General features: G+C 44.0%; 1 protein-coding gene across 3 annotated transcripts in view; it reads left to right on the plus strand.

The window, feature by feature from the left end:
• The window catches only part of SLC22A15 (solute carrier family 22 member 15), a 99562-nt gene continuing 87643 nt past the window's right edge, over positions 1395-13313 (plus strand). For all 3 annotated transcript variants that reach the window (XM_005677825.3, XM_013962511.2, XM_018045954.1), the window contains exon 1: positions 1395-1557. In XM_005677825.3, the coding sequence (XP_005677882.2) occupies positions 1471-1557 (87 nt within the window). In that variant the 5' untranslated portion in view covers positions 1395-1470. The remainder of the gene's footprint in view (positions 1558-13313) is intronic.

The following is a 13313-nucleotide window of genomic DNA, read 5'->3' on the forward strand; positions in this document are numbered from 1 at the left end:
ATTATAGACTAGCAAAAATAAGTAACAAAATTAATTCATATAATCCATAAAACAGAAAACAAAGACATAATTTTTTTTTTAAATCACAAAAACTGGTTCTTCAGAAAATAATAAAGTAGACAAACTTCTAGCAAGACCCATAAGAAAAGGACAATAACAATGAGCAATAAAAAAACGGGGCATAAATACAGCTAGAGCACAATTAAAAACCCTATGAAAACAAGATTAACAAGTTTATTCCAAAAACAATAGAAAAAGTGGATAAAACAGTAACACTTCTAGAAGAAACGAAAAGTGATTCAAAAACAAAAGTCCAAAACATATGTGACAAAAATCTCTCTATCCACCTCTGTAATAAAGAGACTCCCCCTTCGAAACAAGCCAAGCCTAGATGGCTTGAAGTTTTACCAAACACTTGCAACTCATTTCACTAGGCTACAATAATCTTCCAGCCAAACCTAGACAAGGACAGTAACAAGAAAATTATAGGCCTATCTCACTCTCTTATGTGTAAAGTTCTAGATAAAGCATTAGCTAGTCACCTTTCTGTTCAATATCGTATTGGGTGGCATGGCCTGCAGAGTGGAATACTATGCAGTCGTTAAAACCAACCTAGGGAGGTGGAGAAATGAGGGGACTTAAACCAGGTGACCAGTGTCTCTAGGTCCTGTTGCATTTTTCTCCATTGCCAGCCTTTCAAACTGCTGTTTATCCTTCAAACATTTTAGCAGCCATCACGTCCTGTCCCACAAATTAACCTTTCATATTTTTTACCTTGTGTCTATTTACATAACCAAATGTATCTCAGGCTTTTGCAAGAATTTGGTTACCTGTGGCCTGACCACATAGCTAGCAGGGAGCAGGAGGAAAGAAATGTTAAACAGCACTCTTCTCCGAAGGATCTAGAAACCATTTCCACTTCCTGTATTTAACCGATTTGTACAAAAGGACAAATTTTACCACCGGTCACCGGGTCTCCCAACCGTCATTGTGCCCCACAGCCCCCGAAGCAGGCGGCGGGCAGGCCGTGGCTTAGAGGAGAAGGCTGCCCTTCACCTTATTTCTCCATCAGAGAGGATGCCTACACCGGAACCCACTTCCTCTTTCCTCTCGTTTTAAGCCGCTTTAAGCAGCGTTTTAACCCACCCTCTCAGAAGGAAATCTTTAACGGAAAGCCCAGAGGCCCGGGGAACCCAGCATCCCGCCCCAGACTCGCGAGCTCACGCGGCCCTGGGCCCCGCCCGCGCCAACGCGCCGCCCGCGCGCCCCGCCCTGCCCGCGCTCTCACGCCGCTCCTCGCTCCCCGCCGGCTGGGCCGGGCGGGTGCCCAGCGCACCGGGCCGGCCGGGGAAGGCCACGCCGGGCCACGCCGGGCCACGCCGGGGCGGGGGTAGCCGAGGGCGGCCCGGGGCCGGGGCCGCAGCCGGGCTCCAGCTGGGTGCTGGGCGGGGGCCGAACGCTCGGCCCGCCATGGAGGTGGAGGAGGCGTTCCAGGCGGTGGGCGAGATGGGCATCTACCAGATGTACCTGTGCTTCCTGCTGGCCGTGCTGCTGCAGGTGAGTCTCCCGCAGCTCCCACCGCTCCCTCTTCCTGGCCACCCAGCTTGGGGCGAGGCGTACCCCTCTCCCCCCCGCCCCCCCGATTCTCCAAAGCCCGGCCCAGATGCCAGGGCTCAAACCCCCAGGTGTGGCGAGCCTCCCCCGCCTCCACCTGCACCCCGCGCGAGGGCGGCTGTGGGCTAGGCGCCACGCTTTGGCCTGCGCCCGCGAAAGCCAAGGTCGCTGGCCGGCCTGTCAAGCTTTGTCCCCGCCCAAGCCTCGGATCCTCGCCCCATAGGCGCCCAGCTCCCCGCACCTGGAGCAGGGAAGGAATCTGTGGGGAATGAATACTTAATCTGGCGAGCTGGTTAGTAAGAGATGCAAAATCCCCTTGTTAGCTGGAATACGCTGTGACTATGGAAAGGGAATTTCTAACCTGTGGCGCTGTCCCCTTGAAATTTTGAACAGAGAGGGCCCTGATCACCCGCTAACCAAAGGGCTCTGGTGTCGACTTACTATCTTTTCCTAGATTTGAGGGGGCTTCCTGTTCCAGGGGCTTTCAATGCTTCCGGTTTCTTTCTTTCTTTCTGGTTTAAGTTCTGCTGGGTCATTCTGCCCAGAGCCACTTTGGGCTTGACACTCTTTTAAGTCCATAGTACCATGTACAACGGGTGGTGAAAGAGGGAATCAGTTCTTCATGGTATAGAATTCTCCCAGACTGCCTGCACACCACATCCTAGAAATGTGAGTTCTGTATGCTCAAGGTCACTACAAATACACTTTGCCATGCAAAAGTTACTCTTTCTTTGCTTTTTAAAATGGCCCATTTGACATTAATTACTACTCTTATTCTGGTGGCATTTTATTCATAGATCCTTTTTAGTATCTACTATGAGTTGGCCATTTTAGTTTTTCCTTCATTCACCATATAGTGAGTGCCTGCTGTATGCTTAGCAGGGGCTGCGTTGTTTATAAATCGAAGTCTCTTTCCTGTGAAGTTTGCATTCTTGTGGCCTTGGGGTGAAGCAGTGTGTGCTAAGTTGCTTCAGTCTCATCCCACTCTTTGCGGCCAGACACCTCTGTCCATGAGATTTTCTTGGCAAGAATACTGGAGTGGGTTCCCATAACCTCCTCCAGGGCATCTTCCCCACCCAGATATTGAACCCTCTTCTTTCCTGTCTCCCACAGAAGGCAGGAAGTTAAATAATTGCAGTTAACCTGTGATGGTTAATTGAATTAGTTATTCTGAGCTAAGGACAGGGTGGTCATGGATATAAGTATCAATCCACCAGTTGCTTAAACTTTGCATAAGTCAACTGCTCAACAGGAAGATTGGGAGGGTTAGAGGTGAGGACTGACTAAGTGATTCTCTTTTCCACTAAAATGTTTGAAAGTTCAGTTGATTTCTTCATCTGGCAGTAGAACCATCTGAACGATGCTCTCATAGATTAAGTCAGTTCTTTCTCCCGCAAAACAAGTTCTCAGTTCACAAATATGCAATTTTCTGAAGTTCCTTTAAGTGTGTTGTTTTAGCTTTAAATGCAGTTTACTGTGGAGAAAAAGTGTTTGTGCTCAATCATAAAAGAGTATTTAATGCCAACAACAGAATTGTAAGCATGATGCCTGATGGGTGCTCATTGGGTTGGCCAAAAAGCTTGTTCAGGTTTTTCATAACATCTTATGGGAAAACCCAGTATAATATTTTCTCTTTGAGAAAATTCTTTTCCTGTTCTAACCAAGAATTTCAGGAACATGACTCCCTCTCTGAGTAACCTTACGTCCCCATCCCTGCACTCTACCTCCTATGTCATTATCTTCTCACCTGACTAGCCAGGTATTCAGTGACCTTGAATAACTTTGTCTTGAGTGGAGTGTGGCACTAAAAAGGCCACTATTCTTGTGTTCAGGACCTGTTAAATTTCCACCACTTACCTTTTTTTTTGGATTCCCTGGTGGCTCAGATGGTAAAGAGTCTGCCTGCAATGCAGGAGACCTGGATTCGATCCCTGGGTGGAGAAGATCCCCTGGAGAAGGAAATGGCAACCCACTCTAGTATTCTTGCCTGGAAAAACCCATGGACAGAGGAGCCTTGCAGGCCACAGTACATGGGGCTCGCAAGAGTCAGACACGACTGAGCCCATGACTGTTCATTGAACCCTACTTGTTGTGTGGTCAGCATTCATCATAGAAGAACTAGCTCTTAGAGCATTAGGCATGAGTACCTGTTTATCTTGTGAGTATGGGCTGGGAAGGTACCCTGTAGCTGTGCTGATCACAAAAGAGATTAGATGCCCATCCAAGCAGAAGTGAATTATTCATAGCTGTTACCTCTTTGTGAGGACTTAACTACTCCATAGAGCTATATCATCCAAATGGTCCTAGGGTCACTCACTGGATATGAGAGTGGAGCTCCCCAGAGCCTATTCTACCAAGTCTACTTGGTAGACTTGATGATTTGGGCTAGGGGAGCTGGCCTGCAGAGTGTGAGAACTGGAGAGCCCCTTAACACAGTTGTAATGCGATGCTTTCATCATTCAGGTGGGGGTCGCTTTCTCTACCAAAGGAAAAAGCCATTTTTAGAGTTGATTGGCTTTAATGGAAGGAGCTTGATGGCTTGTCTGCTTTTAAAACTGAAGCCCTTGTCTTCCCAGTGCTCAGTGAGGGTACAGACCAATGGTTTAGCAGCCCTGCCTGAGACGGGGAGTCCTGCACATTAAGACTGCACATTGTGGACTGCCAGGGAGAGGGACTGTGGTGGGGGGGGGGCGGGGACTGCCTCAGCAGGAACCTTTTCTGTGTCTGTGGTTTGGTGATGACCAGCTTCATCCAAGAAACACCAAGCTAGAGGGACAAAGATGGAAACCTTACAGACCCTTTTGCATTTTCTTCTTTCTAGGGTCATTAAAAAAAAAAAAACACAACTCCCTGTACTTCAAACACATCCAAGTTAAAACTGAGAGGACAAAACCAAATTATAAGCCACATCTAAAGGTCTTTAGGTTAACTGTTTTCTTAGATTGTAGATACCATCATGTAACTCCTCAAACATTTTCTCAATATCCAATTTCTTTTGGCCAGGAGACCTACCTTCACTTGCTTTGCAAACGCAATCTTTGGAATCCTCATAGTGGTCAGCTATCTGATACCTAGAGAATAAACGCAGGTTTTGTAGATTTCTTATCATCATGATGGGATCACATGCCCTGATAGTAAGGAGGCTTGGTTTTAGTGTCTCCTGCATTGCAGATGGAATCTTTACCCTCTGAGCCATCGGGGAAGCCCACTTTTTCATAAGCAGAAGCCTAGAGGAGAAAAATTGCCTTCTGTGAAACTAGCCGTGTTGTAAACAAGCAATAAGATTTCTAAGTTTTTAGTCAGAAAAATTCTTACCCACCCCCGAAATATACATACCCTCCTTTGTGTGTGCTCAGTCGTGTTCACCTCCTTGTGACCCCATAGACTGCAACCCGCCAGGCTCCTCTGTGCATGGGCTTTTCCCGGCAAGGATACTGGAGTGGGTTGCCATTTCCTTCTCCGGGGCGTCTTCCCAGCCCAGGCTCACATCTCTTACATCTCCTGTGCTGGCAGCTGGATCCTTTGCCACTGTGCCATGTAGGGAGCCTCACCCTCCTTTGGGTAGGAGGTAAATATCTGTAATATTGAAATATGAATAATTCTATTTATTACCATTTCTATTTTCTAGTCGTGATTCAGAATTGATGCTGTCATCACTGTTTTGTGTTTGTGTGTGCTTATTTGCCAGACCATTTGGAGGAAAGTTGGAGTACACATCTTTGCTTCTTGATCCCTTTGGACATAAAGTGGAAAAGGACCCTACTACTTTGTTCTGAGTCAGAGATTTCAGCTCCCTCATTTTGCTCAGGATTATGAATCATAGGTTGTGGTATAATTTGCACAGAATTTAAAACACCCATTAATTAACAGAAACATGTAACCTGTAATAAGCCTTTATTTCACCTGCAGAATTGAGATGCTGCTGTGAACCTCAGCTTAAGATACAGTACTCTAGTGTTTTGGAGTGCAGTATTTTTATATAAACTCAAAAACCTGAACAATACTTTTCAGCTCCTAGAACTGCCAGTATTTTCATATTGTTCATGCAATAAATATCTTTTCATGGTGCTTTAGAAAGTGGAATGACTGAACAGATATTTTGCAGAAGAGGAAACTATAGTAGTCAACATATAAAAAGATGTTTGCCTTCAGTGGTCATCTGGGACAGGCATATTAAAATAACTATGAAATATGATTTCACACTTATTAGGTTAGCAAACATTTAATAATCTAACAATACAAGTGTGATGAAAATGAGAAGTAGAAAGTATCCCACTTTGGGGATACTTTGGCACTGTCTTTGGACTTCCCTGGTGGCTCAGATGGTAAAGCTTCTGTCTACAATGTGGGAGACCTGGGTTCGATCCCTGGGTCGGGAAGATCCCCTGGAAAAGGAAATGGCAATCCACTCCAGTACTATTGCCTGGAAAATCCCATGGACAGAGGAGCCTGGTAGGCTACAGTCCATAGGGTTGCAAAGAGTCGGGCACGACTGAGCAACTTCACTTCACTTCAGTAAAATTACAACCAGTGTTGGACTCCTTGGTATATGTGTGATATCTCTTGAGCTCCTGCATAAGCAGATACGTGTAGGATTTTTATTGCAGCATTGTTTGTCATGATAAAAACTAGTAACCACCTAAATGATTGGTGGCTCAGAGGGTAGAGCATCTGCCTGCAATGCAGGAGACCTGGGTTCAATCCCTCGGTCAGGAAGATCCCCTGGAGAAGGAAGTGGCAACCCACTCCAGTATTCTTGCCTGAAGAATCCCATGGACGGAAGAGCCTGGTAGGCTACAGTCCACGGGGTCCCAAAGAGTTGGACATGACTGAGCGACTTCACTTTCTTTCTTTTCTTTCTAAATGGTTCCCCAAAAGGAACTGGATAATTAAAATGTAATATAAATTTGATAGAATAAAACAGTTAACATGAACACAGTAGGTCTACACAGGACCACATGGATGAATCTTTTAAAGCACAATGTGAAATGAAAAAAAAAACTGATATATACAACGTGAAACATACTCTCATAACAAATTTTTTAAAATTAGGAAACAATACTGTATGTGGCTTATGAATGTATATGAACAGTGTAGAAGCATAAACATGAAGTAGATTGACACACAATTCCTTCCCTCTTGGGAAGGAAGGGAGAGGATGTGAGAAGGGATGGATACAAAGGAGATTTCCTCTGTATCTGTAATATTGTATTATTAGAATCTAAGACAAATATGATAAATTGCCACTAGTTAATTGTGGTGGTGGGTTCATGAATCATTTTATTTGTTCCACTTTTCTGTGTTAAAAAAATTTTTTTTTAGTTAAAATGGTAAAAGAAGATGTGCATGCCTTGGAGACGATGCTACAGTATGAGAATAACAATTCACTCTTTTATTGTTCTTCCTTTAATCCATTATGACTGTGAGTTGTGGTCATTTACTACTCAGGAGTGGGGCTTCCCCTGTGGCTCAGGGGTAAAAGAGTCTGCCTGCAGTGCAGTTCGATCCCTGAGTCAGGAAGATCCTTTGAGGGAGGGCATGGCAACCCACTCCAGTATTCTTACCTAGAGAATCCCATGGACAGAGGAGCCTGGTGGGCTACAGTCCATAGGGTCACAAAATAGTCTGATACGACTAAAGCAACTGAGCAAAAAGCAAATACTCAGGAGGAAGAGTAGGTTTTGTTCGGGATGCTTTATTGAGCTTTGTGTAGAACACCATCCCATCTCATGGCTCCCACCTGCTAGTATTTATCTTTATGTCCCTTCTCCCCAGGAGATTCATTGGAAGACTGCCTTTCCATGAGGTGTCACTGAGGTGGATAGCTTATGGTTCTAACCTCTCAACCATAAGTGAGTGATACAGTCCACATCATAAACCTTAGGGAAGACCTTAATGGACTGCAATCACTAAGACTGTCCCTTAGGCCCCAGGGAATTCTCACCACCCTCTGGCGTTCAGCCATGACGAGAACCTGTGGCATTAGTTAGAGCTTTTGTCAGGACTCTCAAGACGTGGGACCGTCTACCAGGGATCTCTGCTAGTCTGAGCCAGTTTTATAACACACGTACCCTCAAATTTAGTTCTGTCTGCCTTGAGATAATAGCTGAGAGCTTGGATGATAATCTGGGGAAATTTGCCTTCTGTTCCTTCCATCAGTTTAGGGGAATGGGTGCCGGTAGGTCAAGGAGACCGTAGTTACTCTTGTCTCCAGTATGATCCCAGGAAAAATGTTGTCTACAAACAGACACTGCCCCCTGGTGTAAAGCAGAGGAAGCTGCGGATTATCAGACCCTCCTGTTTCCATTTGGGGAGGGTATGGAGATACCAGGAGGCTTCCAGAAGGTGTGAAAGTAAAAGTCGCTCAGTCATGTCAGACTCTTTGCTACTCCATGGACTATAAAGCCCATGGAATTCTCCAAGCCAGAATACTGGAGTGGGTGGCCTTTCCCTTCTCCAGGGTATCTTCCCAATCCAGGGATTGAACCCAGGTCTCCTGCATTGCAGGCAGATTCTTTACCAGCTGAGACACAAGTGAAGCCCAAGAATACTGGAGTGGGTAGCCTATCCCTTCTCCAGGGGAACTTCCCAAGGGAGCTCCTTAGAGCCTGGAGGGTCTCAAGAGCTAGGATGCGCCTTGGGAAGCAACTGACATCATTGTAGCACCCGGCCCCCAGCAGCATGCTGGCCAGGGCTACTTGCAGCTGATTGATACACGCCATGAGAGAAGGTGTTACACTCAAAGACAGCACAGAAAAGTCATTTAAAATATGAAGCCGGGCAGTGTGGATATGACAGTATAGACACTAGACTTGAAGGCTGTGACTCTGCTGAGAGGTGGCTGAGTCAACTCATGCCGCTGACCCCTCAGTTTTCTTTGTGCTCTTGGAAATGGCTGGATCATGAAAGTTCAATTCATTTGTTTTGCAAGGTCAGAATCTCTTAAAGTTGCCCTGTGCCTATCAGTTAGTTGGCATTGTGTTAGTGTTGACTTTGGGATTGTCACAATACTGACTTGATTCATCCCCACAGCTCGAGGCTGCCTTAGAAGAAGGAGCCATCAAATCCAAAGACACACACAGCTCAGAAATCTCCGTTCTCATTTCCTTGACCAAACACTTAAACAGAAACTAATGTCTGCACTAATGGGAATTGTATGGTGCTCAACAAATAGTATATGGTGGCTGTAAAAAAAAAAAGAGAAAATATAGGGAAAAAATTACCAGAACTTCTGCCACCTGGAAGTAAAATATGCTCACCCTTTAGCATATAGATGAGCTTCCCTACTTTGTATTTTATAAATATGTACATTTGTCTTTTGTGCAAAAATTTTTGTCTTGACCTGATTTTGTCTGTCAATAACATTGTGAATATCATGCTGCACTCACAGATTAACAACTCCATATTTTTTAATGGCTGCAGCGCGGTGTCCCAATGTGTGGCCATATCATAATTTGCTTATTCCAGTTCTCTTTTGTTGCAAATGTAGATTGGTTGGTTCCTCTTTTTCAGTGTTCTGGAACTCATGACTTGTGGGTCATCCTTTGACTCAGTCACTTTTTCCAGGCAGTTTTACCACTTTTTTTCAGCCCAAATTTCTGATGATTTGGTTCCTCTCGTTTCCCCCAGGTCTTCTTTGTCTCAGCTTGATGGATGAAATAGAGGTTATGGATGTAAACTTCCTAAGCATCCTTTCCTTTAACTTCAGAATTAATTTTTTATTCTTGTCTATGTTTCTCCACAGTGTCCAAGAGGAAAACATACCTCTGCTTTCTTTTCATGGATATCCTCTCACTTTTGTTCTTGATTCTATATTATTCTACATCAGCTCTTTCTTTTTTTTTTAGCATAGAATTATGTAGACTTTATTTTTTAGAGAAGTGTTAGGTTCACAGCAAAGTTGAGCAGAAGGTACAAAGGTTTCCCCTACATCTCCAGGCAAGAATACTGGAGTGGGTTGCCATAGCCATTGCCTTCTCTAGGGGCCTTCCCAACCCGGGGTTTGAACTCAGGTCTCTTGCACTGCGGGCAGATTCTTTACAGTCTGAGCCTCAAGGGAAGAGCTGAACATACAGCCTTCCCCATTGTCAGCATCCCCCATCAGAGTGGCACACTTGCTACAACTGATGAGACTAGACTGACACATCACCGGCGTGTCTCCAGTTTACATTAGGGTCCCTCTTGGCGTTGGACATTCTATGAGCCTGGGCAAACTCACAATGACATGTATCTACTATTGTAATATCGTATTTAGTCTTTCTACTGCCTTAAAAATCCTTTGTGCTCTGCCTGTTTCTCCTTCCTAAGCCCTGGCAACCACCACATCATTTATTTCCGATCTTGCAGCTTTCTGCATTCTCTGACATCGCAAGGAATGGACTGTGTGGTAGATTTAGGTGGTGTATGGAAATATTATTAAATAGCATTAACGCATAAAATAAGAGGGTTACTCTCTTTTGAATCCTTTTGTTTATTTAAGAAGAAAGTGCTAGCACTTCTCAAAACATTAGCAAATACCTCTTTTAACAAAGGGACTGAACCAGGATTAAGGAAGGTTCAGACTTTGTATAAAAACATTACCTGGTTAGGATTGAACAACATTATTCTGTTTTTATTGCATTTATTATTCATTTTCTTTTCTTTTCTTTTTTTTTTTTTTTGCCATACCACATGGCTTGCAGGGTCTCAGTCTTCCATCAGGTATTGAACCCAGGCCACAGCAGTGAAAGCCTAGGATCGTAGCCACCAGGCAACCTGGGAACTCCCCTATTACTCATTAAAAAAAAAAAAAACTTTCAAAAATTATGAAACATTTCAAATGGAATACAGAGAATAGTATCACAAACACGTATACTTACTTCCAGGTTTAATAAATGCCTGTATTTTGCCATGTTTGTCTGAGGTTGTGTTGGTCATAGTTCAACCAGAGAAAGAGGAAACAGAACTCCTAGAGAGAGATATATGTTTGTATATATGTGTGTATCTGTGTTGTATATATGTATACGATTATATATGTATCAGTGAATAATTTGTTCTGAGGATTTGACCTTATACCATCGTGGGAGCTGATTTGGCAGTCTCTGTAAGGCTGTTGTCTCTGTGTTTGAAGCTGGAGCTTGAAGTCTGCAGGGAAGGCAGCCTGGAGCCCATCAGAATTGATTGGAATCAGTGTCATTCTCACTGCCTGCAACCTTGATGAGGCAAATGCTATCATGGAACTAAACACACGTCTGGCCCAGGAATCAGAGCAGCTGAAGGAGGGTCCAGGGGAGTATAGATCAGAAGCACGTCCAAATGAGGCAAACAAAGATGTAACAGTGGCTGTGAGGCACAAAAGCACTGACCCCAACCCTCTGAGCATGCTCCCTTGCTTTCATGCCTCCCTGCTAAAACTTGCCCCAAAATATCTCTTGTGTCCTACCTTGAATAAAAATATTATAGCTAACACTTACATTGTAACAGGGTGTTTATAGTTACACCTGGATGGTTATATTTGTATTGATATACAATTTTATTTCTCTGTAAGTTCACTTAAGTTAAAAAAATTTGAGTCAACTTAAAAGCAGACCATTAAGTAAATAATAAAAAGCAGAAATGGGCGTGTAGCACTGTTGCAGCTGGGGTTACTCAGGTGACTGAAGTTTGGCAAAAGCTGAGCCTGCCCCGTACTGCTTCTTCAAAGAACACTAAGAATGTGTTCTTTATCTTCCTGGCTCTGACTGGACTTCTTCTTTGGCTTAAGAACTCTTTCCCTGATTTTTAAAAAATAATTTCCTTTTCTATTTTGGCTGTGCTGGGTCTTTGTGGCTGCTCGGGCTCTTCTCGAGTTTCGGCACGTGGGCTCATGAGCTGTGGCTCCCAGGCTCTAGAGCACAGGCTCAGTGGTTGGGACACTTGGTCATAGCTGCTCTGAGGCATGTGGGATCTTCTGGGATCAAGGATAGAACCTATGTCTCCTGCATTGGCAGGTGGATTCTCTACCACTGAGCCACCAGGGAATCCCCCTTCCTTGATTTTTGTTTTGACTAAACCCCTCCCAGTCTTTCCCTGCCTAGCTCAGATGTCACATTTGCAACCTTTCTCTTTATTCCCTGAGTTAGAATTCACATCTGCTTTCTTTATGCTCTCATTAGTTTAATTTCTACTCTGGCTAATAGAGCATTTGCTAAATGTGCCTTATATTTATATTTTTGGGCATATTTGTTGTCCTCACCTGAATGTATGTGCTCAGAAGAAAACAACTGTTTCTTATTCATCATTGTGATCACCCGAGGCTCGTAATACACTGTGTTGTGAAGTGTTGGTGCTCACTAAATTTTTCTTAAAAAGTAAACTAAAGTAACAGAAGGGGGGTGGTCAGGTGGTGGCATTTCCGTTTAATTTGGGAGATTGAGAGTGAAGCAGATGCATATCAAATATGTGTCCAAAATCTTAATTACTGGCTGGTCCCAGAATTACTGGGTTTTAACCCATTGTCATTTTCTGTGCCAGATTATGCAAGGAATTCATTAACAAAATGTATCTTAGACCGTTAGACACACAGTAGTGTGTTGGTTTTCTTAAAAGGATATAGAAGTACAAGTCAGGGTTTCTTCTCTTCAGAAGATGATCAATCATTAGCAAAGGAAAAAGTAACTCTATCTATACTGTTAAATAATGATGCGAAATAATATTTTCCCAGTAAGTAATGGAGAAGGCAATGGCACCCCACTCCAGTACTCTCACCTGGAAAATCCCATGGACAGAGGAGCCTGGTAGGCTGCAGTCCATGGGGTCGCTAAGAGTCGCATGTGACTGAGGGACTTCACTTTCACTTTTCACTTTCATGCATTGGAGAAGGAAATGGCAACCCACTCCAGTGTTCTTGCCTGGAGAATCCCAGGGACGGGGGAGCCTGGTGGGCTGCCATCTCTGGGGTCACACAGAGTAGGAGACGACTGAAGCGCCTTAGCGGCAGCAGTAAGTAATAGAACCATTAAATGCTTTATACATTAAAAAAGAAGGGGACATATGTATACCTGTGGCTAATTCATGTTGATTTTGGCAGAAAACAACACAATTCTGTAGAGCAATTATCCTTCAATTAAAAAATAAATTAATTAAAAAAGAGATATCAGCGTGGTCCAGAGTGATTTGTTGAAACTTCAGAAGAAGGACTGAGCTCGAGCTAAACTTTGAAGGTTGGGTTTAGAGAGAAGCAGGAAGGTCATTTCAGGTGGGGAGACATAGCTTGGGAGAAAGTATAGAAGAGGGCATACCCTAGACCCTTGCTACACAAGGTGTGGCCCAAGCCATCAACACTGACACCACCAGAGCTTGTTAGAAAAACAGAATATCAGGTCCCATCCCGGCCTACAGAACCAGTCTCTGCAAGGTAGAGTTTGGGAGGCTCTGATAGGTGCTATTTGGATGGAGCTATATGATTTACTCTACATTGTTGGCTAAAGAAATATCCCCTTTGACCTTCAGAATAGGCTAGCTAGATATGAATGAGTTAGATAAAGATGTAGTGCCAATGTCCGGTCTTACTAGAAGGAAACATGAAGTTTAGAAAGGTTTTGATTTGCTGGAAATTTACTAGAGCTGCAGTTCAGACTCAGGTGTACAGATTGCATATGCTTTTCACAGCACACCGTGAAAAGTCCTGTTTGGGGAATTCAACAGGCTGGTTCAGAAAGCTCGAATGTGGATAAGGTAGC

This window comes from Capra hircus, chromosome 3 (assembly GCF_001704415.2).
Source record: "Capra hircus breed San Clemente chromosome 3, ASM170441v1, whole genome shotgun sequence".
Lineage (NCBI taxonomy): Eukaryota > Metazoa > Chordata > Mammalia > Artiodactyla > Bovidae > Capra > Capra hircus.